This window comes from Nansenia antarctica (assembly GCF_963989245.1).
Source record: "Nansenia antarctica genome assembly, chromosome: 8".
In the NCBI taxonomy this organism is placed as follows: Eukaryota; Metazoa; Chordata; class Actinopteri; order Argentiniformes; family Microstomatidae; genus Nansenia; species Nansenia antarctica.
This window is the reverse complement of record NC_137678.1, coordinates 59,990,802-60,018,654: the sequence shown is the minus strand read 5'-3', so window position 1 is coordinate 60,018,654 and position 27,853 is coordinate 59,990,802. Positions and strand designations below refer to the sequence as shown.

General features: G+C 44.1%; 1 protein-coding gene across 1 annotated transcript in view; it reads right to left on the bottom strand.

The window, feature by feature from the left end:
* LOC308164518 (rho-associated protein kinase 2-like) overlaps positions 1–26,822 on the bottom strand; it is a gene marked incomplete at both ends in the record, with an annotated part of 41,365 nt that extends 14,543 nt beyond the window's left edge. Inside the window, 3 exons of the mRNA XM_080538588.1 lie at positions 3,301–3,487; positions 3,838–3,989; positions 26,787–26,822. Coding sequence (XP_080394714.1) covers positions 3,301–3,487; positions 3,838–3,989; positions 26,787–26,822 — 375 coding nt within the window. The remainder of the gene's footprint in view (positions 1–3,300; positions 3,488–3,837; positions 3,990–26,786) is intronic.
* Positions 26,823–27,853: the final 1,031 nt, after the last annotated feature.

Sequence of the window (27,853 nt, the reverse complement as noted above, 5' to 3'; positions counted from 1 at the left end):
TCACTTCACTGTGATGCACCCAATTACATGGTGGACATGATCATAAGATACACACCAGCTAGACCCCTACGGTCTAGTGGCACGGAACTTTTAATAGTGCCAGAGGCTAGGACAAAGAGATTTGGAGGATCAGCTTTTAGCATATATGCTCCTAGATTGTGGAACACCCTACCTGAGGGCCTGAGGTTGTCTAAAACTCAGGACATTTTTAAGCGTGACCTCAAAACCTACTTATTCAATGTCGCCTTTTGATACTAAGGGAGACATTGGACATTATAGAACTAGGATCACTAGGCCATTACACCATACTCGTGTTTTGAGATTTGTGTTGACAGGAAAATGGACCCGGGTGCTGATGAGGCACTGTCAGCTCCAAATAGCACCTAGAGCAGTACTGGAACCGGTACAAGGGTGTACCAGGACCACCATCAGGTTGTATTGCTGTCATCTTTATTGTGTTGTTGCATCATAACTGTGCTTAAGATTCTCTTTTGGCAGGACCTGTGACCATACTGGATGCAGAACGATGCAAATATAACACTACATTTATGGACAGTGTGTACGCCGATAATATGCAAGGAATTTTTCCTGGATACATGGTGTACAGGTTTTTGCCCTTGCTTGCTTGCTTTGTGCCGGTGGTCCTTGGCCTCCCCTTGGGGACCGCTGGGTACTGGTAAGCAAACTGGCTAGTAGTCGCTCTATTGGTAGAGGGCTGCAAGGGAATTTTTCCTGGCTACATAGTGTACAGGTTTTTACTTTTGCCTGCTCGCGGCTCTGTCAGTATTGATTGATTGATTGACTGATTGACTGAACATTTTCATTGTGTGAAGCGCATTGAGTTGCATCTTGTAAGAAATGCGCTATACAAATAACATTTGATTTGATTTGAAATACTCTTTACACTCATAAAGGGCCTTATATCATTGAAACATACAAAATGTGAAAATGTCGTTTTCCATTCTGTTCATCAGGTTTCGCCTTCTAGATCTCCAAATCTAAACTAACTCTGTGTGAACGCAGCTCAGCCCCTGTCCACTCACCCCTATCCCGAGCCCCTGTCCAGTGTCCACTCACCCCTATCCCTATCCCCTGTCCACTCACCCCTATCCCTATCCCCTGTCCACTCACCCCTATCCCTATCCCCTGTCCACTCACCCCTAGCCCCTGTCCACTCACCCCTATCCCCTGTCCACTCACCCCTATCCCTATCCCCTGTCCACTCACCCCTAGCCCCTGTCCACTCACCCCTAGCCCCTGTCCACTCACCCCTATCCCCTGTCCACTCACCCCTATCCCCTGTCCACTCACCCCTATCCCCTGTCCACTCACCCCTATCCCTATCCCCTGTCCACTCACCCCTATCCCTAGCCCCTGTCCACTCACCCCTATCCCCTGTCCACTCACCCCTATCCCTATCCCCTGTCCACTCACCCCCATCCCTAGCCCCTGTCCACTCACCCCTATCCCTAGCCCCTCTCCACTCACCCCTATCCCCTGTCCACTCACCCCTATCCCTATCCCCTGTCCACTCACCCCCATCCCTAGCCCCTGTCCACTCACCCCTATCCCTAGCCCCTCTCCACTCACCCCTATCCCCTGTCCACTCACCCCTATCCCTATCCCCTGTCCACTCACCCCCATCCCTAGCCCCTGTCCACTCACCCCTATCCCTATCCCCTGTCCACTCACCCCTATCCCTATCCCCTGGGGTCCACTCACCCCTATCCCTAGCCCCTGTCCACTCACCCCTATCCCCTGTCCACTCACCCCTATCCCTATCCCCTGTCCACTCACCCCCATCCCTAGCGCCTGTCCACTCACCCCTATCCCTATCCCCTGTCCACTCACCCCTATCCCTATCCCCTGTCCACTCACCCCTATCCCTATCCCCTGTCCACTCACCCCTATCCCTATCCCCTGTCCACTCACCCCTATCCCTAGCCCCTGTCCACTCACCCCTATCCCTAGCCCCTGTCCACTCACCCCTATCCCTAGCCCCTGTCCACTCACCCCTATCCCTAGCCCCTGTCCACTCACCCCTATCCCTAGCCCAGGGGTCGGCAACCCGCGGCTCCGGAGTCGCATGCGGCTCTTTTGCCCATCTTCAGTGGCTCCCTGTGGCTTTGACCACAAATGGAAATTAACAACGATTATTTATTTTTTACGTTGCCGCGGTGTCTCTCCTTGAACTACAACTCCCTGCTTACGCTGTAATGTTGTACGAGGGCCAATAGGATTCGGATATGTTGGCACATGACTAGTATTTTGACTGGACCCAACATGAGACTGGATGTGACAGGTTTTTTTCAAGAGTAGACCTATATCCACAGGGATTGACGAAGTACTGCGGCAGGCAAAGCAAGAAACTATCCGCATTGTCTACAACTTTGTAGCTAGATTTATAGACGGACATCGGCGACGCACATCAATGAACGGGAGCTTCCCGGTGAGCGCTATTTGCCTACTTTTAAATGCAAAAAGCGGCTTGTCTTTAGCTCAAACCGTTTCCGAGTTATGAACTTCTAAAGAAGGTATGGTATTTGGGAGCGCCGGCGTTCCTGTGGGTCTGCGAGGGTTTAACTTAAAATAGTGAAAAGAGGACGAGGGAGGCTAGTTTTCATTTGGTACTGTAGTCTACAGTCTGTAGATTTGTCTATTTTTTGGCTGACGATCTCTTGGTTTGCTCACTTCCTCCGGATGAAATTTCAAACTTATCCATATTTTTTCTCAGGCTAGTATAGCCAGATAAAAGTATCAACCCACTTGTTAAAAGGCACCAGAATACACGAAATTGCATCTACTCTGTTAAAAAATGTTTTGGGGGAACCCCCCAGACCCCCTTTACGCTATCCTAGTGTTTCACTTTTGTAAAGCACAATACGTTTGCATTCGGTTGTATGCATATGTGCTAAGGCTTATGTATTTGTAGCCTACTATTTTGATAGTAGGCTATATAGACACTTACAGCATGTGTTGCCTTCATTATAAGGCTTATATAAGGCTTTACATTTTTTGCGGCTCCAGACAGATTCTTTTTTTTGTTTTTTGGTCCAATATGGCTCTTTCAACATTTAAGGTTGCCGACCCCTGCCCTAGCCCCTGTCCACTCACCCCTAGCCCCTGTCCACTCACCCCTATCCCCTGTCCACTCACCCCTATCCCTAGCCCCTGTCCACTCACCCCTATCCCCTGTCCACTCACCCCTATCCCCTGTCCACTCACCCCTAGCCCCTGTCCACTCACCCCTATCCCTATCCCCTGTCCACTCACCCCCATCCCTAGCGCCTGTCCACTCACCGAGCCGATGGTGACGTCCTTGTCGCCCAGCTCCTGCCTGTGTCGGGCCATCATCTCCTTCAGCTCCAGCTCCTTCATGATCTTCTCCTTCTCCAGGTCAGAGTACTGCTCCTCCGCGATGGACCGGGCCAGCTGCTCCGAGTCCGCCTTGGTCAGCGTGATCTCCAGCTGGGCCGCCAGGGAGTCCCTGTGGGGGTCAAGTGGGTCAACATGGGCCAATCAGATCAGTTGGGGGGATTGGGGGGGATTAAGCTATATACATGTTACGGTACATGTGGGAAAACTAGGGTTAGGGTTAGGTGCTAGGGTGACTTGGTATATGCTGGCATGTCTAACCTTAACCCTAACCCTAGCACCCTAGCACATAACCCTAACGCTAGTTTTCCCACATGTACCGTATTCCCACATGTACTATAACATACATATCTTAAGTTTAGCAGTTTTGGGACTATTCCATTATGTCCATTGCAGTATGCATGCTACATCGAGCTGACGTAAAGAAAGAGAAAACAAACAACAACTCAACCCCAGACCCACCTCTCCTCCTGCAGCTCCTGGAGTGACTGCTGCATGTCCTTGTACAGCTTGTTCTTCTCCTCACACTCCTCCTTCAGCTCGCGCACCTGCGTCTTATACAGTGTCTGCAACACCACAACCAGGAAAACTATCACCTGCGTCTTATACAGCGTCTGCAACACCACAACCAGGACAACTATCACCTGTGTCTTATACAGCGTCTGCAACACCACAACCAGGACAACTATCACCTGCGTCTTATACAGCATCTACAACACCACAACCAGGACAACTATCACCTGCGTCTTATACAGCGTCTGCATGTAATTTGGTTTAGCAATTCATGGCACTCGCCATACCTGCATAAAAAAAAAATCCCCTGAAAATTGTATCTGAAACACGTGTTGTCATGTTGGTGATTTTATCCACAACGGTAACTCAACATCCTCCCGGCTCCATCTCACCCAACCCTAACCCTACAGCATAGACCGTTAGTTAACCCTAACCCTACAGCATAGACCGTTAGTTAACCCTAACCCTACTACAGCATAGACCGTTAGTTAACCCCAACCCTACTACTGTTACGGTTAGTCAATGTGTTTGGACCCAGATGCAGAGCAGAACAGAATGGAAACGATGCAGGGATATGATTCCAAAATAAAGGTACCGTATTTTCCGCCCTATAAGGCGCACCGGAGTATAAGGCGCACCTTCAATGAATGGCCTATTTTAGAAATGTTTTCCTATACAAGGCGCACCGGCTTATAAGGCGCACCGGCTTATAAGGCGCATAGAATAGATACTGCAGTCAAACGTTTGACTGGGGTTGCGTTACGCCCAAGCTCCACCTACTGCGTTGCGTCACCTCTCCATCGGTGTTGTGTCAACTTCCCGTTGTCCAAGCTCCACCTGAGCGTTGTCACCATCAACGTTCTACCTGCTCCACTGTCAAAAATATATATTTTTCCACCTCAAGTATCAGCCGTTCGTCATCCATTTTTGCAACAAGCGTCAAGGACCTGCGGTGATTCACAGCTGACTCGCGTGAATAGCAATTCGCAATAGCTGCAACCACGAGATATAGAGTAGTTAGCTACAAGCATTTTCAATCTGCTATTATCTCTATTAGTGGATTAACCGCTGTGGTGATTTAACAGCTGATAAAAATACATCAAGTAGACTACAAACAGAGCAAAACAACACCAGAAAACAACCAATAGGCTATACAATTATAACCAACAACCAATATGTGACAGCTCCTGGTGAAATGTGCAACGTACTTTTTCAGTTTTTACACATGCTTAAACTACAGATTGTAAGCTTTCAAATGATGTGTCATACATTCAAATCAGAGATAGATTGAACACGACAGGCGTATTTGAATGTTGGTTCATCTCAAACACTGAATGGGAGAAAAGTGAATCTGACCAAACCACAACAAACGCTGCTAGCGGCTAACAGCTAACAAAACACATCGCTACGAAGGTCTAAACTGTATTTTAATAACATGACAACATACTGGGAGAACATCGACATGCTAAAAACACATAACTACACATAACTAGATGAACACACAGTTCTTGCTTTTGAACACGAGCTAAAACGAAAGTATGTTTACAAATCAACCCTCCCTTACCGGTAGCCTCCGGCAAACGAGAATAATGAATCCAATACACAAATGATAAGTGTTTAGTGATCGTTAAACTGTTGTTTATTATATCGAGTGGGTACTTTAAAACTTCAAGTTGAAAGCACCAAGAATCTCACTTTGTTCCCTCGGAAACTCTGTTTAGTCTTCTTTACTTGGGGTCTTGTGGTGTGGGACTGTGAGTAAGCACAACACCGGTGTTTACTGATTACCGTAATGCTGCAAGCGGTGTGAGTGTCCGAATTGAACAGTTGGGTGAGTACGGCATCCATTCAGAGCACATGATAGAATAACAATAGCATTCGCGGAGATTCCAAGATGGCGGCCGTCGTTTACTGATTACCGTAATGCTGCAAGCGGTGCGGCTTTGTAGTTTACCAGTCGTACTGAAACATTTTATTATTATAAAAAAAAAAATATTGGTCATGTAATTTTTACATTTTGATCCATATATAAGGCGCACCGGGTTATAAGGCGCACTGTCGTTTTTTTTTTTTTTTGGGGACTTTTAAGTGCGCCTTATAGGGCGGAAAATACGGTACTCTTTATTTGAGTAAACAGGAAATAATAAACCGCACAGTAAGCGATGAAATAAACGGGGAGAAAGCAAGTCTCCTAACAAGGCAAAACAAAGGATTAGCAATAGTCATACGATACTTATCTCCTGGGCATACGAGGAGCAATAAGGCTGCGACAAGACTAAGACAACACGCACACACACGACGCAACATAAAGTGAACAATCGACACAGAGGGAAAACACAGGGGGAACTAAATAGACCTAGACAATCACTCACAGCTGTTCACAATCACAGACATATAGGACAGACAGAGAAACAGTACACAACATAGGGGGCGCCAACGGGTCGCTCCAAGGTAGAGCGATCCCCAACCTGACAACTACAGCATAGACCGTTAGTTAACCCTAACCCTACAGCATAGACCGTTAGTTAACCCTACTACAGCATAGACCGTTAGTTAACCCTAACCCAACAGCATAGACCGTTAGTTAACCCTAACCCTACAGCATAGACCGTTAGTTAACCCTAACCCTACTACAGCATAGACCGTTAGTTAACCCTAACCCTACTACAGCATAGACCGTTAGTTAACCCTAACCCTACTACAGCATAGACCGTTAGTTAACCCTAACCCTACAGCATAGACCGTTAGTTAACCCTACTACAGCATAGACCGTTAGTTAACCCTAACCCTACAGCATAGACCGTTAGTTAACCCTAACCCTACAGCATAGACCGTTAGTTAACCCTAACCCTACTACAGCATAGACCATTAGTTAACCCTACTACAGCATAGACCGTTAGTTAACCCTAACCCTACTAGAGCATAGAGTAGACCAGGGGTCGGCAATAGGCGGCCCGCGGGCCATTGCTGGCCCATCACCAATAATATTTGGCCCAGCAGAATATTTGGAGAATCCACTTTTTTTTTTTTTTTACAATATCCGACCGACAGTCCCACATATAGCGCCTATAATGTCAGAATAGAGAATCTACCTCCACCTGAATAATGCTTATTGTACTTTTATCCATGTTGAGAGTGAATGACACAGGGACAGACAATCAGGCAGCGGGGTGCACCGAAGCGCACTGACGCTGAACCCCTCATAGTGAATCATAAGTAGGTGGACAACGTGTAGTGCTGAAATAGCCGTGTGTGGTTTGAAAAAAATAACACCAGCTCAGTAAATAATTCAAACGTAATGTTTACGTATATGTGACTGCAACACACATATGAACAGTAACAAAGCAAATTCAGTTTAATATTCTGAAAAACATTGACAACAAAATCGGTGAAAAAAAGAAAAGAAAGAAAAGTAATCCGCTTATGCGAGGGGTGGTGGTGCATAGGCCTATGCTCCTGAAACGACAGAGCAAACACGCTATTAGGGATAATAATTACAATGAGCCATTCATTCAAAATATACAAAATACAATTAGGTTATTAAATACAATAACGACAGGCTTGGTACTCACTTAATGTGAAAAGTGGCATCTCCCATCGGTCAGTATTTGCTTGATATCTGGTTATATGGACGTCACTTTAATCCGCAGGCAGTTCTCAAGTTTTTTTTTGCATCAATCGATTCCTCTCGTTATCACATTCATTGAGGAAAAGGACGACTCGCATGTATAGAAAGGGAACATTGTGAGCACGGAAGATGTGAGTCTCACAACGGCTTTGCGTTGATGAAACCAGGTAGGATGAACATTATAGTTCGCTGTCCATTCCTCTTTAAATGCCCTGTTTTCACCGTCAACTTTCCTCTTTACACCTTTGGAGAGTGACATTATGTTTCTCTTGCTAGCAGGTTAAATGTTTAGCTAACTTCACCCGACACGCAAACAACCAATCCAATAATAATGTGACCTTGTCTGGGAGGAGGGGGGAATCATTCAGAATGAAAGTATGTTAAATAATTATTAGAATAAGCTAGGCTGCGCTACATCGTCAGTCCACACATTTATTATTCAAAACTATGGAAAAGGGTGAAACTACGTTTCAACGTTGTTGAGAATCACAACACAAACTTGCTAGTCAAGCCAAAATACTGCAACGTAATGGATTGGACTGCTACCTAGTTAACTACAACACTACTTTACATTGTTACCTAGTTAACTACAACACTACTTTACATTGTTACCTAGTTAACTACAACACTACTTTACATTGTTACCTAGTTAACTACAACACTACTTTACATTGTTACCTAGTTAACTAGAACACTACTTTACATTGTTACCTAGTTAACTAGAACACTACTTTACATTGTTACCTAGTTAACTACAACACTACTTTACATTGTTACCTAGTTAACTACAACACTACTTTACATTGTTACCTAGTTAACTACAACACTACTTTACATTGTTACCTAGTTAACTAGAACACTACTTTACATTGTTACCTAGTTAACTACAACACTACTTTACATTGTTACCTAGTTAACTACAACACTACTTTACATTGTTAGCAGGCTCACAAAACAAGCTGTGTTAGTTGACTAGCGATGTGTACATTTTTCGAAAGAAAAGTCAAAGCATTAGAATGTGTCACATTTTTTAACAATCAATTACTTATGAATGAATGAATGGAATGAATGAATGGTCTTTATTGTCATTGCTACAGTACAGGTACCAAACAACGAAATTTAGGAGGGGTGGCTCCCCTGGTGTTAGGAGAAAAAAAAAAAAAAAAAAGTTCGGGCCCGCCATCTAGTGGCTCAAAATACAATTGGCCCGAGGCCAAACCTAATTGCCGACCCCTGGAGTAGACCGTTAGTTAACCCTAACCCTACTACAGCATAGACCGTTAGTTAACCCTAACCCTAATACCCACCACCCCGAGTTAATTTGATTCATAGATTAATACAATATCTCTAATAAAATCAAATAATAATAGACCATTCTTACCTTTAACAATGACCAACACGTCCTCTCCTCCTGACATTAGTTTGTGCGAAGTCCTTCACTATGTAACATAGTCAGTTCATGAAGCTTCATCTTGCCATCACTACAGATGTTGCATTGCTGCTGTAATGTTTGCCCTCTGTCATAGTTGTAAACGTAATAATCACTCGTAAGGTCTTCAGCTTCAGCACGGTGTGTGTTTACTGACTCCGCCCTCTTAGATCGACTTCTCGTTCCTTGGGGGAATAGACCACATCGTCGTCGTCTTCTTCTTCTTTTGGTTTTAACGGCAGCGTGCGTCCTTGATGCTGCATTACTGCCCTCTGCTGGAGGCAGTTACCTCCTACAATGTCCGTTCTGTCATATGTGTCCCACCATTAACTCATTGACTGCCAAAGACGCCAATTGGCGTCTTATAGAATAGTAACGTTGACTGCCAAAGACGGCAAATTTTTTTTTTTTTCCCGCGGGGATCGCGTTATTGACATGTTCTACACCTAGTGTGTGAATTTCAGACTTGGGTGTAATGTATTTCGGTCTCAGATGGGGGCAGTAGTTCGATTTAGCTCAGCTACAAAAGCATGGAGAAGGAAGTGGCTTGCTGTGGGTTGTAGTAATGGCGAAACGGATCAGGGTATGTGCCAAACGCGGCGCGGAGCATTGCGGAGCATCGCGGCCATCGCGCGACTCTTCAAACAGTTCAGAGTCGGACGATACAGAAAAAGTGCAGCAAAAACAAACAAAAAAAAAAAGTTCTGCAGAAAAAACCCGTTTTCTCTGTTTATTGGTCAAAATCAGGTGTTTTTGCTGAAACCACCCTATGTTCTACGGCCGATTTCTAAACACTCAAAGAGGCTAGAAACAAACTTTCTTTTTCTGATGAAAGAAGAGAGTCTAAAGTTTTGGTAGATATGTTCAATGTTTATGTAGTCCGAAAAGTCAATATTTGGTGGGTCTTCAAAGTTCAGCGAAAATGCCCCAAAAGTCTGGCAGTGTGGAGCTCTCCGCTCTGAACATGGCTGGCAGTCTAATATATCCATCCTTTAAAAAAAAAATCTTTGAATGATAATAATATATCATATTATACTATAGAATGATCATAGAATGATCAAAATGATTTTTTTACTCATGGTAAATTGCTTCCATGTTCTAAGAATGTTGCATACATCCTAAATATTCCATTTGATGTCATAATGCACTCAAGCAGACATTATACATTGCAGTTAATGGAAGTTCTAGATTGCACAGCAAAATTCTAGAATGATTTGCAGAAATATTTTACTCCTGAAAATTAGTGTCTACCTTTATGGCGCTTTTCCATCAGCGGCCCGGATCGCTTCGGGTCGGGTCGCTTCGGCACGCTTCGGCCCGCTTTTGAACAGTTCTGGTTTTCCACTATACACAACAGACCAGGAACGAGTAGGCGATAGTAGGCGGAGTTACGCGTCATAAAAGCGCGCCATGGTGGTGACGTATATTTTCACGAGACACAACACAGCCACAACAACAGCGACATGGAGGAACTTGAAGCTATCGTATGCCTTTCCCTCGGCATGTGGTATATTATTAACCGTGGTTTTTTGGAGAGAAAGAGAAAGAGAGAGAGGAAGCTATGTACACATAATAAAGTTATGTTTTTTTAACCCTTAAAACCACTGCCTTCACTTGTCTGCTTTATGAACTGTAGTATCATTGTGTGCCGTGTTATTCACGGACAAACACGGTGCCCTTTGCAGGTTAATAACTGTGATCTACCGTGGGTTAGGATAACAATTCAAACGTCCGGATAGGGGAGAGGACAGGGAATCCAAAACCATTTGAATGGTGTCGATACGACACTGTTATCACAGTTGACAAAGCGCAGAGCGAGTTCCCTGGTAGAAATTGTCTCTCCCCCCGCTGATATCCTCCATGACGTGCTGCTGCTTAGAGCAGCGGTGAACTCCCGGTTCAGTTTAAGGTTAAAAGCATAACTTCTCGGGGTGTCAGCGTGGTGGTTAAGGGCTCAAAATGACCGTATACCGATGGTGAAGTTAGCAAAGGAGTATTGTGTTTGTACCACCTCCACAGCCGGTGTTATTCACGGGCAAAGACGGTAAACGGAGGCACCCTTTGCGGGTTAATAACTTCGGTTTACCGTGGGTTAGGATAACAATTCAAACGTGTCCGGATAGGGGAGAGGACAGGGAATCCAAAACCATTTGAATGGTGTCGATCCTACACTCCTATCACCGTCGACACAGCAAGGAGCGAATTCCCTGTTAAAACGATTCTCTCCCCCCGCTGTCAACGGGAGTTTCAACCAGCAGGCGCGGTGCTGCAGGCAGCAGCAGGTGAACTCCCGGTTCATTGAGTTTACGGTTAAAAGCATAACTTCTCGGGGTGTCAGCGCGGTGGTTAAGGGCTCAAAATGACCGTATACCGATGGTGAAGTTAGCAAAGGAGTATTGTGTTTCTACCACATTCACAGCCGGTGTTATTCACGGGCAAAGACGGTGCATAATAGCGATTTTTGTGTTATGCTTGTTGTAAATAAAAGTTATATGATGCATTGAAATGACATTAAACTAAGATAATACGATGGTCAGCATAATTTTTCGAATCTTTATTAATAAGCTATTACAGAAACTGTAGTGACATTTTCCAAGAGCGAATGTGGTATTTAAAGATGGCGGTTAGCGAAGAAATCTATGAACATGGGATGATGATTTCCATTGACCAATCAACGGTGTGCAGCGTCACACGTCACACGCAGCCTGGCAAAAAGGTTCCGGGTCTAAATTTGGTTCCTGGTTAAGAAGGGTAGCTAAAGAAGCGACCCGAACCGAGCCGAGGCGACCCGGGCGACAAATGGAAAAGCGCCAAAGAAGCAGGCCAGCCCGGGGCTTTAGTCTACCTGACGCCAGAGGTCAAATCTGAAGTGGTTCCACGTCTAAAAATGAAGTTTACAACTTTACAGTCTATAGAAACACTGTAGAAAGTTTCATGCTTTAGTCATAAAATGCACAATTGTTATGCCTATCAGCCTCACTACAAATGCAACTTACAGAGAAGCCACCCTTCTCTGCCCTCTCCCGCTCACTTGGCTTAATTCAGCCGCTATAATTGAGCCACTATCTCAGGGCGTAAATACAAAGCTCATTCTCAAGTATATTTGGTATTTATAGACTTTAGTACGTACGCAATTTTATTTTGCCTGTCTGTGTGCGGCTCTTTAATCCATTCTTTAAAAGTGCGTGGCTCGCTCGCTGTGTCTCAATAGCCGTCGTTTTGGTTTAGCAATTCATGGCACACGCCATACCTGCAAAAAAAAAAAAAAAACCTGAAAATTGTATCTGAAACACGTGTTGTCATGTTGGTGATTTTATCCACAACGGTAACTCAACATCCTCCCGGCTCCATCTCACCCCCCCCAGCCAGGCGCTGTAGTGGAGCGCAGGGTTGCCAGACGGGATTGACAATTTCAGTCTAAAAGCTGCCGAATCCACCCGTCCAGAGTGACCAAAAGTAGCCCAATCTGCTAACACTGGAGCGGGACATCGGTTCCTCAATAAACAAGCCATGAGTAACGTTAATGTTAAAACCTTGTCCACGATTCTCATTCATTCAGGTGGGTTAAACAAACTGTATAAACGCCATAATACTGTTGGTTCAAATGTAATATATTAATGAACAAGTTCATGTCATGTTGTGTCAGTACAAACATGTTCTAATTACATTTTATTTTAGTGAAAAATCCGACCTAACGTCACCCGCGATTGTGAAGCTCACTGTAACAAGCTAGTTAGCGAATGTTAAAGGGTACAACAGCTAGTTTAATGTCAACCATGTCTCTATTCTCAATCATTTCTGTAATAATTGTACCAAATTGGGGCCAGTAACACTAACTTGTGTGTGAGTAAGTTATATGTGTGTGTGCAAGCATGTTTTTGATATTGTCAATCGACTCACTTAATAACAAATAAAAAAAAATGTTTTAACAGTGCAGTTGATCTAGAGTTGAGAATAGCTAAATCTGTAATGTTCTCAAAAGAAACAGGGTGGAGGAGAAGCTGCTGGTAACCTTCTACCACTCCATCATTGAGAGTGTGCTGACATTCTCCATCACAGCATGGTACGCTGGCTGCAAGGTAGTGGACAAAAAGAGACTGCAGAGAGTGGTGAAGTCAGCGGAAAAAATAATCGGCTGTCCCCTGCCCTCCCTGGATGACGTGGCACGCTCTCGGTGCCTCTCCAGAGCAGGAATGATTCTTAAAGACCACCTCCACCCTGGTCACCACCTGTTCAGCCTGATGCGCTCTGGAGTGAGGTACAGGAGCATAAAGGCTAGAACAAACAGGCTGTCCAACAGTTTCTACCCATGGACCATCAGAACACTGAACAGTAGACATAAGACATGTTCATAAATGTTTATCTTATGTGTTTATGTTTGTGAATATGTGAATATGTTTTCTGTTTTTTTGCACCTTCGGAAAAGCCACTACAATTTCATTGTATAGGCAACTGTACAACGACAATAAAGTCTATTCTATTCTATCTATTCTATTTTGTTTCTAAGGAGATTGAACCAGGTCCACCTGCTAGGAAAGATGTAGATTACTACCTACATACTGTAGCTGTCTCCTTTATTCATTACCTTAATGTAATATAAGTCAATTGTATAGAAAGAACTCACCAAAATAGACTATTGCACAACTGATTTGAAACCCCCCCTCAACCCCCCTATTCTGTACCTTGCCATGCCTTGGCTTTTGCTGAAATGACACCACTGGTCTCATAGCCTATTGGAAATGTATTGCGTGTGTGTGAGTGAGAGCTTTTGTGAGCCTGCATGTATGATGTGGCTCTTTCTGGTACCCCAACAATTATTTGGGGCTCTTAGTCTCCAACTGGTTGGCCACCCCTGGGGCCTCATTTATAAAAAAGGTACCTGAACGTCATCTTTGACTTTCACGTGAGCACATTTTTCTAAACGGACGTAAGCATAATTTATAAAACGAGCTGCGCTTGTTTAACATTGCATACGTGCTTCCTTCTATAAATACCAAATATACTTTAAAAAGAACGCAGGTGTTACGACCCCCTAGATGGTCTAGGAATTAAAGGGGGTAACAATTAAATAAAACCGGGGGGACAAGAATGAGAGGAGAAACGGCAATGTAAAATAAACAAGATTTATTTTAGAATAAACAAAAAACTGGTTTCCGTGAAACTCCTGAACTCAAAACTACTCTATCAAAACAAAGAGTGAATGAATATATAATATTAACGGTAATAAAGAATAAATGAAGAAACTTAATAGGCCTAGTGATCAAACTACAAATAACACTAAACACTGAACCTAAGACTAATGAACACAAACTACAAAACTAAGGTATACAAAATTACAGCTGCATTTAACAATAACCAAAACAAGAACAACTCTCAAGCACACCTGTGCTCAATCAGGCCGTCGCCATGGCCGCAGGCAGGAGGAAGGACAATCACCTGGGAGAAACAACACAAGAAACAACACACACTACGGCTGCAACCACTACAGCCGTAACAGCAGGTGAATAGCGGCTCAAAGAAAAGCGGCTGAATTAAGCCAAGTGCTAAAATATAGGGTAGGCGTTCGTCTGGAAGCGGGAGAGGGCAGAGAAGGGTGATTTAACGTTCGATTACTAACCAGGCAAATGCTTGTACTCAAGTTGTAAAAGAAAATCATTTCTTAACTCATTTTCTCAGCTGATAACAACATCGTTAATTTTATTACGAGCCACATTCACTTCGCATGAATTACAGTATAGGCAGTGCGGCTCACATGCCTGTAATAACTCTGCATAACCAGTAGGTAATACCCGACGTACAGCTACGATCGTTTCCAGAGCAGTGGTATGGTTACTCTCCTGTGTGTATTCTCTGATGCTTCTTTAGGGAATCTGCTCGATTGAAACTCTTCCCACACTGGGAGCAGTGGTATGGTTTTTCTCCTGTGTGTATTCTCTGATGATTCTTTAGACTTCCTGATTCATTGAAACTCTTCTCACACTGGGAGCAGTGGTATGGTTTCTCTCCGGTGTGTATTCTCTGATGCTTCTTCAGGTCTCCTGCTTGACTGAAACTCTTCCCACACTGGGAGCAGTGGTATGGTTTCTCCCCGGTGTGTATTCTCTGGTGAATCTTCAGGTCTCCTGCTTTACTGAAACTCTTCCCACACTGGGAGCAGTGGTATGGTTTCTCTCCGGTGTGTATTCTCTGATGCTTCTTCAGGTCTCCTGCTTGACTGAAACTCTTCCCACACTGGGAGCAGTGGTATGGTTTCTCCCCGGTGTGTATTCTCTGGTGAATCTTTAGACTTCCTAATTCACTAAAACTCTTCCCACACTGGGAGCAGTGGTATGGTTTCTCCCCGGTGTGTATTCTCTGGTGAATCTTTAGACTTCCTGATTCATTGAACCTCTTCCCACACTGGGAGCAGTGGTATGGTTTCTCCCCGGTGTGTATTCTCTGGTGAATCTTTAGACTTCCTGATTGATTGAAACTCTTCCCACACTGGGAGCAGTGGTATGGTTTCTCCCCAGTGTGTATTCTGTGATGCTTCTTCAGGGCTCCTCCTCCACTAAAACTCTTCCCACACAGTGGGCAGCGGTAGGTCTTCTCTCCGGTGTAAGTCTGTGGGTGTGTTTTAAGGTGTTTCTTCCGCCTCGAGCTCCTGTGTTGTTGATGGTTTCCTGGTGTGGTGGAGCTGGGCTCGCTGTCTGAACCTGGGTTGGAGCTCTGCTGGTCTGTAAGAATAGGAACATATACAGGGTTACATAGGCAAGTTTATTTGTATAGCACATTTTATACAACAAGGGCAATTCAAAGTGCTTTACATACAGCATTAGGATATTAAGAAAAAAAAATATAGAGAGAAATTAAATATCAACATTTGTTTATCTATCTAAGTAAGTCTCTCAGAGAGATAAACCTCTGCACCTCCTACAAGCATCGTACCACCATACAGGATTACGGTCAGATTATCACGGGGAGTGGCTGCACATATGATGCAAAAGAGGTTGATTATCATTATTACAAAATAATAGTAATAAATATGCTAATATTTGAAAATTGATATACATTATATACTGCATCATAAATACACTTAATACACATTATATACTGTATCATAAATACAATTGTATTTGTTCCATGTTGTTCCATGAAAATCAGTTGAGGATTACAGACATAATCAAATGTAGGCTACTGCAAGTACTTTGCTGCGATAGCTATAGCGAGACCTACTGTACAGTTTAGCATTCATAACTGTCTGTACATTGACATATAATATCCTATCACTACTGCGTATGTAACTGGGCTAAAACCTGTGATTGAAATAGCTTTATACGAAGTAGATTTAGAACATGTCAGGATAATGGGTGGTAGAACGCACTTATCTCGGAAAAGTCATGAAAGGAGGGTCCTGAAATTTGATCGACTTCAAAGGTAGAATTTATTTTTACTCACTAGGTTAAATGACCCCACCCATGGGAGCCCCCCCTCCCAAATTTCGTTGTTTGGTACCTGTACTATATCAATGACAATAAAGACCATTCATTCATTCATTCATAATGACCCCATCTGTGACTTCTAGTGTTAATGACCCCACCCATGGCTGTTCTAGTGTTAATGACAACACCCATGGCTGTTCTAGTGTTAATGACAACACCCATGGCTGTTCTAGTGTTAATGACCCCATCCGTGACTTCTAGTGTTAATGACCCCACCCGTGGCTGTTCTAGTGTTAATGACTCCACCCATGGCTGTTCTAGTGTTAATGACCCCACCCATGGCTGTTCTAGTGTTAATGACCCCACCCATGGCTGTTCTAGTGTTATTGACCCCACCCATGGCTGTTCTAGTGTTAACGACCCCACCCATGGCTGTTCTAGTGTTAACGACCCCACCCATGGCTGTTCTAGTGTAAATGACCCCATCCATGGCTGTTCTAGTGTTAATTAGGGCTGCCACAAACGATTATTTTCATAGTCGACTAGTCACCGATTATTTTAACGATTAGTCGACTAATCGGATCATAAATTACAGCTTATCGCACAATTACTCAATCGCTCTTATTTAACTATCATCTTCTAAATCAGCTTCTAAATTTAGCTTGAAGTTGTTAGTTGTTGTTGTAGGCATGTGCTAACTAAAAATAAAGACAATTAAAATGATTGTTCACTCAAAAATAGATATTTTAATGAACTTTGCAGATTTATTTCTGGCATCACTTGCATGTAATGTAATGTAAAGAGTAGTAGAGAGTGCAAACTGCTGAGTAAAATGAGGTAGGCTAGGCACTAGGCAACCAAAAGAATACAAAAACAAAAATAAATACTTGTACAGAGTACAAAAGTTTTGCTTTGCTTCACTCATCTCTGGCATCAAACATACATTTTAAATGTATTGAATAGTGCTGCAAAATAAAATGAGGTAGGCACTAAGGCAACTAAAAAAGAGCAATTATCCACAAAAAGAAATGTTTGTAGAGAAAAGGTTTGGTCTCAATCAAATAACATAACAAAGAAAAGTGCAGGAGACTGAGCAAAGAAATTGTTTCTCTCCTGTGTGGACTATTCATTCATAGCGAGGAAATGCACGTTGGCATCTTGACAAGATAACTATCCATAGTAGAACGCGCCTTCTTAGCACTGTAACGTTAAGACAATTTTTTTAGCTATTTGATAAGTATCGCTTTGATGACAACGTTACAGCACATAACGTAAAATAATGTAAGAAGGCTTTTAACGTAACGATATCGTTAGCCAATAACAAGCTAACTAGCTTACCGAGACGAGCCATCGTCTTCCTCGTCATCTGCCACAACGTGCTTCCTTTTGAGATGCTTGCGCATCATAGACGTGCTGCCATGATATTATGAATAAGCGAGTTCAGCTTTGCAAATTGTATATTTTACATTCTTTTTTTCAACGTTGTGGTTGAAATGCTCCCACACTTTAGACGTACGAGGACGGGAAGACATTTCTCCGTTTGTTTTTCCGGGGATGTCACGTGTGTCCCGGATGACCGACACTGCGCATGTACATCAAAGACACTGGGAGACGCTAGCCAGTGGCAGCTTCAGGGAAGAAAAACGAATGCTTATCGCTTATATTGCATCTTGCATATTGCATATTATCCCCTTATTGCAGGCCGGCATTGTAAATAAGAATTTTGTTCTTAATTGTCTTGCCTGGTAAAATAAAGGTAAAAAAAAAAAAAAAAAAAAAAAATTTCAGCTCCAAAAAAACATGCGACTACGGCGATTACCAAATATGTCGGCGACGATTTTGGTAGTCGACGTCGTCGTGACTAGTCGACTAATCGTGGCAGCCTTAGTGTTAATGACCCAACCCATGGCTGTTCTAGTGTTAATGACACAACCCATGGCTGTTCTAGTGTTAATGACCCCACCCGTGGCTGTTCTAGTGTTAATGACCCCACCCATGGCTGTTCTAGTGTTAATGACCCCACCCATGGCTGTTCGGGTGTTAATAATCTCGTTCAAAGCTCTGAATAATTTTGTGACAGTAGAGAGCAGTAGAGGGCAGTAGAGGGCAGTAGAGGGCAGTAGAGGGCAGTAGAGGGCAGTAGAGAGCGGCAGAGGGCGGTAGAGGTCGGTAGAGGGCAGTAGAGAGCAGTAGAGGGCAGTAGAGAGCAGTAGAGAGCAGTAGAGAGCAGTAGAGGGCAGTAGAGTGCAGTAGAGAGCAGTAGAGGGCAGTAGAGTGCAGTAGAGTGCAGTAGAGTGCAGTAGAGAACAGCAGGGGGCAGTAGAGAGCAGTAGAGAACAGCAGGGGGCAGTAGAGAGCAGTAGAGAGCAGTAGGGGGCAGTAGAGAGCAGTAGAGGGCAGTAGAGAGCAGTAGAGTGCAGTTGCTATTCCTTAAATGGATTTTCTATCATATTTCTCTCTTGTCTGTTTTTATTATGTTTTATTCCCCAATTGTGTAAACTGATTCACTTACTTTAGACAAATGTAGTAAGTCACTTTGGATAAAAGTGTTTACATGTGACTGTCCTGTAGTCCAGGACTGGGTTAGATTGGGGATAAAAGTGTTTACATGTGGCTGTCCTGTAGTCCAGGACTGGGTTAGATTGGGGAACTAGCCCTGATATATCAACCCCACACAGCGGGAGAGAGCAGGACTGTCAGACGATGCAGGTACTGACTGACTTACACTGCACTGGCAGCATTGGTTTTACAACAGTGCAATGACACTCACCAATAACAAAGACTTACCATCCATCTCACTGTCTTTCATCACCACTCTTCCTCTGTCCTCTTGTCCTCCACTCTTCCTCTGTCCTCTTCCTCTTCCTCTGTCCCAATGTGGGCTTTTCAGGGCTGGAGAACCACGGCCAGATCTGGGAGACTCGGTGCATTCTGGTTCATACATGGTTACCATGGTTACATGAGCTGAAGAGGACCTGCGGCTGGAAACACTGGAGGCAGAAACAACACAGGTCGATTAGACATGACAGACAAACAGTTCACTGAACTCCATCTAGACTGACAGGACACGTCCTGCAAATGCAATAATAATATTACTGATTGCATTTGCTGTAATTTAAGGGTCTGGAAAGTAAACATTAAATGGTTCCAAATGTATTTTGTGTCCAGGAAAAATGTTGACACATAATAAACTATGAAAATAATCTTCTAGTTAGGCTCTACTTCCTGGTCAGACAGTTCTGAGGCTGTGTGGGCGTGGCCTTTGCACGCTTGACTGGCAGCTCCCTTCCAAGCCAGCTTGCTGCCTTATCATACATGACATTCATCTGTTAGACGTGCTTATAGTTCTGCCCTTTAACTACCAACTGTTTAATTACCTACTGTTTAATTACCTACTGTTTAGTTACCAACTGCCCTTTAACTACCTACTCTTTAATTACCTACTGTTTAATTACCAATTGCCCTTTCATGTTTTAGGGTTAGCAGCATGTGTTAGTGTTAGCAGCATGTGTTAGTGTTAGAGTTGAATGATGTTTTCATAATGTTATAACCATATAAATGTTTTAAAGAGGACACATCGGTACATTCTGTCCTATACATTTTGTGTTCTGTGAGTTCAGTAGGCTCAAACCCCGTGCTTTTTGCTGTAAGCACAAGCTCACAAGGCCATTGTAACAAATTCTTATCAGCTGGCTTCATTCCTGGGGGCCCTGTCGTAAATCTGATTTTGCTAAACGCTGTTCTTGTTCATCAAAGGCCTCCCCCTACCCATGTGTGTTCCTACCAATGTGTGCTTCCTCACGAGGCTGTCCATGTGTGTCTTTCTGTGTTTGAGAATAAAATGCCAGGCTCGGAGGGGAAAAGATCAGTTTGAATCCGGGGTCTTTCGGAGACCTCGGGATTCACTCTCCTTGGCAAGAAAATAAGAATCATGATGAATCCGGGCCTCTTTGTTGTTTGAAGTCTACTACGGTCTGTTTGAACTAGCGATGGGTTAGCATGACCTGCTTTACAACCAGGCTGAATCAGAATATAGTATTTAACTCTAGAACCTAACAGTTAGGGGTTAGCAGCATGTGTTAGGGGTTAGCAGCATGTGTTAGCGTTAGCAGCATGTGTTAGCGTTAGCAGCATGTGTGACTTACTGATCAGTTGTAGCACAATGGTGTTGGTCTGGTCTTCTAATTCGCTGCTGTATTTTCACAATATCCGCCGTGTTTAGTTTCTTCCCACACTGGACGTAGCACTGGCGCATGTCCTCATGACCACAACTATGTTTCCTTTGCTCAGAGGTTTGCCCTGCCGCTGTCCTTCTCTGCTGCTCCTGTAATCCAATCACTGAGCTGCTCTTGTGACCACCTGACTCAGGATGTGATTGGTCAGCTCTAGCGCGGCCCGTGGTTGGCCTTTGCTGAGAGGAATTCCTACCATAGCACTCTTCGATCTTGACCTCCTGACCTCCAGTCTTGACCTCTGAACTGCCGTTACTGTCACTATCCATGTCATTACTGTCACTATCCATGTCATTACTGTCACTATCCATGTCATTACTGTCACTATCCATGTCATTCGCTGCTTCAGAGAGGTGACACCCTGACGTAACTCTGCTGAGCATCTCATCTTTGGCCTTTTGGTTTTTGATAAAGTCCCGTAGAAACCTGTCCCACTGTGTGTCGTACTCTTCTTTAATGTTGGGAGAGTGATGGTCCCTGTGGGTGGGAGGTGGTGGCTGGAGCCTAATAAGATTGTCCTTTCGGTGGTTCTGTCCTTCTGTCTCTGCATCAGGGGACCCAAGGTGTGTCCTCTGGCTCTCTGACACCGAGTAAGCAGAAGCCTCCATCTCGCTGTCTGAACCTGGGTTGGAGCTCTGCTGGTCTGTAAGAATAGGAACATATACAGGGTTACATAGGCAAGTTTATTTGTATAGCACATTTGATACAACAAGGGCAATTCAAAGTGCTTTACATACAGCATTAGGATATTAAGAAAAAAAAATATAGAGAGAAATTAAATATCAACATTTGTTAATCTATCTAAGTATGTCTCAGAGAGACAAACCTCTGCACCTCCTACAAGCATCGTACCACCATACAGGATTACGGTCAGATTATCACGGGGAGTGGCTGCACATATGATGCAGAAGAGGTTGATTATCATTATTAAAAAATAATAGTAATAAATATGCTAATATTTTTAAATTGATATACATTATATACTGTATCATAAATACACTTTATACACATTATATACTGTATCATAAATAAAATTGTATTTGTTCCATGTTCCATGAAAATCCGTTGAGGATTACAGACATAATCAAATGTAGGCTACTGCAAGTACTTTGCTGCGATAGCTATAGCGAGACCTACTGTTAAGTTTATCATTCATAACTGTCTGTACATAGACATATAATATCCTATCACTACTGCGTATGTAACTGGGGTAAAACCTGTTATAGAAATAGCTTTATACGAGGTAGATTTAGAACATGTCAGGATACTGGGTGGTAGAACGCACTTATCTCGGAAAAGTCATGAAAGGAGGGTCCTGAAATTTGATCGACTTCAAAGGTAGAATCTATTTTTACTCACTAGGTCAAATGACCCCACCCATGGCTGTTCTAGTGTTATTGACCCCACCCATGGCTGTTCTAGTGTTAACGACCCCACCCATGGCTGTTCTAGTGTTAATGACCCCACCCATGGCTGTTCTAGTGTTAATGACCCAACCCATGGCTGTTCTAGTGTTAATGACCCAACCCATGGCAGTTCTAGTGTTAATGACCCCACCCGTGGCTGTTCTAGTGTTAATGACCCCACCCATGGCTGTTCTAGTGTTAATGACCCCACCCATGGCTGTTCGGGTGTTAATAATCTCGTTCAAAGCTCTGAATAATTGTGTGACAGTAGAGAGCAGTAGAAGGAAGTAGAGAGCAGTAGAGGGCAGTAGAGAGCAGTAGAGGAGAGAGCCGTGGAGGACAGTAGAGGGCAGTAGAGAGCAGTAGAGGGCAGTAGAGAGCAGTAGAGAGCAGCAGAGGGCAGTAGAGGGCAGTAGAGGGCGGTAGAGGGCAGTAGAGAGCAGTAGAGGGCAGTAGAGGGCAGTAGAGAGCAGTAGAGAGCAGTAGAGGGCAGTAGAGTGCAGTAGAGGGCAGTAGAGGGCAGTAGAGGGCAGTAGAGTGCAGTAGAGTGCAGTAGAGAGCAGTAGAGAACAGCAGGGGGCAGTAGAGAGCAGTAGAGAACAGCAGGGGGCAGTAGAGAGCAGTAGAGAGCAGTAGAGGGCAGTAGAGGGCAGTAGAGGGCAGTAGAGTGCAGTAGAGTGCAGTAGAGGGCAGTAGAGAGCAGTAGAGAACAGCAGGGGGCAGTAGAGAGCAGTAGAGCGCAGTAGAGAACAGCAGGGGTCAGTAGAGAGCAGTAGGGGGCAGTAGAGAGCAGTAGAGGGCAGTAGAGTGCAGTAGAGAGCAGTAGAGAGCAGTAGGGGGCAGTAGAGAGCAGTAGAGGGCAGTAGAGGGCAGTAGAGAGCAGTAGAGAGCAGCAGAGGGCAGTAGAGGGCAGTAGAGGGCGGTAGGGGGCAGTAGAGAGCAGTAGAGAGCAGCAGAGGGCAGTAGAGGGCAGTAGAGGGCGGTAGAGGGCAGTAGAGAGCAGTAGAGGGCAGTAGAGGGCAGTAGAGAGCAGCAGAGGGCAGTAGAGAGCAGTAGGGAGCAGTAGAGAGCAGTAGAGAGCAGTAGGGAGCAGTAGAGAGCAGCAGAGGGCAGTAGAGGGCAGTAGAGGGCGGTAGAGGGCAGTAGAGAGCAGTAGAGGGCAGTAGAGAGCAGTAGAGAGCAGCAGAGGGCAGTAGAGAGCAGTAGAGAGCAGTAGAGGGCAGTAGAGTGCAGTAAAGTGCAGTAGAGTGCAGTAGAGTGCAGTAGAGGGCAGCAGAGAGCAGTAGAGAACAGCAGGGGGCAGTAGGGGGCAATAGAGAGCAGTAGAGAACAGCAGGGGGCAGTAGAGAGCAGTAGAGAGCAGTAGGGGGCAGTAGAGAGCAGTAGAGGGCAGTAGAGAGCAGTAGAGTGCAGTTGCTATTCCTAAAATGGATTTTCTATCATATTTCTCTCTTTTTTATTATGTTTTATTCCCCAATTTTGTAAACTGATTCACTTACTTTAGACAAATGTAGTAAGTCACTTTGGATAAAAGTGTTTACATGTGGCTGTCCTGTAGTCCAGGACTGGGTTAGATTGGGGATAAAAGTGTTTACATGTGGCTGTCCTGTAGTCCAGGACTGGGTTAGATTGGGGAACTAGCCCTGATATATCAACCCCACACAGCGGGAGAGAGCAGGACTGTCAGACGATGCAGGTACTGACTGACTTACACTGCACTGGCAGCATTGGTTTTACAACAGTGCAATGACACTCACCAATAACAAAGACTTACCATCCATCTCACTGTCTTTCATCTCCACTCTTCCTCTGTCCTCTTGATTCACCATCACTCCCTCCTCCCTCCTTTGGTCTCCTCCATCCTCTTCTTTCACCATCACACCATTCTCCTCTCCATCCTCTTCCTCCAGCTTCACTGCCACCATCTCTGGACCCCACTGTGGGCTTTTCACCATCACTCCATCCTCCCTCCTTTGGCCTCCTCCATCCTCTTCTTTCACCATCACACCATTCTCCTCTACATCCTCTTCCTCCAGCTTCACTGCCACCATCTCTGGACCCAAATGTGGGCTTTTCAGGGCTGGAGAACCACGGCCAGATCTGGGGGACTCGGTGCATTCTGGTTCATACATGGTTACCATGGTTACATGAGCTGAAGAGGACCTGCGGCTGGAAACACTGGAAGCAGAAACAACGCAGGTCGATTAGACATGACAGACAAACAGTTCACTGAACTCCCATCTAGACTGACAGGACACGTCCTGCAAATACAATAATAATATTACTGATTGCATTTGCTGTAATTGAAGGGTCTGGAAAGTAAACATTAAATGGTTCCAAATGTATTTTGTGTCCAGGAAAAATGTTAACACATAATAAACTATGAAAATAATCTTCTAGTTAGGCTCTACTAGCGTTAGCAGCATGTGTTAGGGGTTAGCAGCATGTGTTAGGGGTTAGCAGCACGTGTATGTGTTAGCAGCACGTGTATGTGTTAGCAGCACGTGTTAGCGTTAGCAGCACGTGTTAGCGTTAGCAGCATGTGTTAGCTTTAGCAGCATGTGTTAGCGTTAGCAGCATGTGTTAGCGTTAGCAGCATGTGTTAGCGTTAGCAGCATGTGTTAGGGGTTAGCAGCATGTTAGGGTTAGCAGCATGTGTTAGCATTAGCAGCATGTGTTAGCGTTAGCAGCACGTGTTAGCGTTAGCAGCATGTGTGACTTACTGATCAGTTGTAGCACAACGGTGTTGGTCTGGTCTTCTAATTCGCTGCTGTATTTTCACAATATCCGCCGTGTTTAGTTTCTTCCCACACTGGACGTAGCACTGGCGCATGTCCTCATGACCACAACCATGTTTCCTTTGCTCAGAGGTTTGCCCTGCCGCTGTCCTTCTCTGCTGCTCCTGTAATCCAATCACTGAGCTGCTCTTGTGACCACCTGACTCAGGATGTGATTGGTCAGCTCTAGCGCGGCCTGTGGTTGGCCTTTGCTGAGAGGAATTCCTACCATAGCACTCTTCGATCTTGACCTCCTGACCTCCAGTCTTGACCTCTGAACTGCCGTTACTGTCACTATCCATGTCATTACTGTCACTATCCATGTCATTCGCTGCTTCAGAGAGGTGACACCCTGACGCAGATCTGCTGAGCATCTCATCTTTGGCCTTTTGGTTTTTGATAAAGTCCCGTAGAAAGCTGTCCCACGGTGTGTCGTACTCTTCTTTAATTTTGGGAGAGTGATGGTCCCTGTGGGTGGGAGGTGGTGGTGGTGGTGGTGGCTGGAGCCTAATAAGATTGTCCTTCCGGTGGTTCTGTCCTTCTGCCTCTGCATCAGGGGACCCAAGGTGTGTCCTCTGGCTCTCTGACACTGAATAAGCAGAAGCCTCCATCTCTCTGCCCAGATGGACAGTTCACAGTGCAGGGAATCCTACCAACACAGATGATCAAAATATTAAAACAGAGTGAGGAAATGTAATCAAAACATTGAACATTTATTTTTCCAGAATTGGAAAACAGTAGCCAAGCTACAGTTAGGTCCATTTGGACTCTTTGACAGAACTGTTGTCATTTTAGTTGTTTACCAAAACATATTCTAGTTATAGAATGAATATGGCCTTAAAGTGCAGACTGTCAAACACCCTCTTTAATTTGAGGGTATCCAGATCCAAGTTGGAGGAATGGTTTAGATGTTACAGCTCTTTAATATGTGGCACCCTCCTTTTCAAGGGACCATAAGCAACTGGCCCAATGACGTGACGTGATGTCCAAACCCCTTTATGAAGTTAAAATAAGGAAAATGTTTATAAAAAAACATTTATTTAATCTATTAATCTCTGTTTATTAAATGATATGAAAATGTTTTGAGGGTGTAGCATAGCCTAGTGTTACTGACATTCTGGACATACCCTCACTGCCTTACAAAGGTCAAGAGCTATTAGACTCTTTACTCACAACATGTCATACCGGATAACTGGCATGGGGAAATGTTAGAAATGAAATAAAACCTAAAACCTCTCTAACCCTAACCCATATATTTCAATATAACAAACAACATGACGTCATAATAATATGATTGTTATGCTTTGAAGCATTCTGTCCTAAACTGGCAGTCAGCCAATGAGTTCTCAGACTATTTATCAAACAAAGGAACAGTTACAAGAGCAGCTGCTGCTGGTGGTGAGGGGCTGGCTGAGGTGAAGAGAGCCTCACCCCCTGGCTCCACTCCCCTATTTGTAAACAATGATGTGTAAATACAGTTTCAAATAATATCCCATCACCTTTACTGTAGAAAAGCCCAAAAGCCCAAGGTGCGATAAAAGGGAAAAGAGCTGGTTTACATAAATAAAGGCTATGTACACTATCTACTATACTATACTACTATACAATAAAACACTGTGCTGTACTCTATGCTATGCTATAAATATCCTTTTCCGATATCTGAACCTTATGTACACAAGGGTTGTCATATTGCACATAGTATTGTTGCTTCATGTGACTGATGTCACTTCAGGTTATAGGTCAGGGGGTAGGGCTCAGAACACAGGAAGCCATTTTGAGATGACCACATGGCTTTAACAAAGGGTCGTAAACCCTACCCTCCCCTCCCCTCCCCTAGCCCCCATAGTCAGGAGGGTCCTTATAGCAAAAGGCAAACTATACAGTTTATACGGTTTATGTGTGCATGTGTGCCAAAATCTACTACAATGGCGCTACGTGTGGACACGGGATTTCTAGACGTTATTTGCGTTGATGGCCTTCCATAGTGGAGAAGCGCCATCAGTACCTCCGTGTGCTCGTCCAGACCAGGCGACACGGACATAAACTGATAACAAGTTCTGCCAACATTCTATATAGTATTATATATATATAACAACATTATATAGTGTTATATATATATATAACAACATTGTATAGTGTTATATATATAACAACATTGTATAGTGACAGAATAGCCTATCTCTGCAGACAGAAGTGGTCAGTAGTTACATGTTAGACAGTGAGGCAGCGAGCTGAGACAAAGGCTTCTACTGACCTTCCTTGTTCACTGTTGAGATGTTTTCCTACGCAGTAAAGGAAACCAAATACAGAGATGTGACTAATGTTTGCCCTCTGTCACAGTTGTAAACTTAATAATCACTCGTAAGGTCTTCAGCACGGTGTGTGTTTACTGACTCCGCCATCTTAGATCGACTTCTCGTTCCCTGGTATCGCGGGAATAGACCTCGTCGTCTTCTTCTTCTTTTGGTTTTAACGGCAGCGTGCGTCCTTGATGCTGCATTACTGCCCTCTGCTGGAGGCAGTTACCTCCTACAATGTCCGTTCTGTCACGTGTCCCACCATTAATACAGGTGCTGGTCATATAATTAGAATATCATCAAAAAGTTGATTTATTTCAGTAATTCCATTCAAAAAGTGAAACTTGTATAATGTATACATTCATTCCACATAGACTGATATATTTCAAGTGTTTATTGCTTTTAATTTTGATGATTATTACTGACAACTAATGAAAACCCCAAATTTAGTATCTCAGAAAATTAGAATATTGTGAAAAGGTTCAATATTGAAGACCCCTGGTGCCACACTCTAATCAGCTAATTAACTCAAAATACCTGCAAACGCCTTTAAATGGTCCCTCAGTCCAGTTCTGTAGGCTACACAATCATGGGGAAGACTGCTGACCTGACAGTTGTCCAAAAGACGACCATTGACACATTGCACAAGGAGGGCAAGACACAAAACGTCATTGCTAAAGAGGCTGGCTGTTCACAGAGCTCTGTGTCCAAGCAAATTAATAGAGAGGCGAAGGGAAGGAAAAGATGTGGTAGAAAACAGTATAGAGACAGAGAC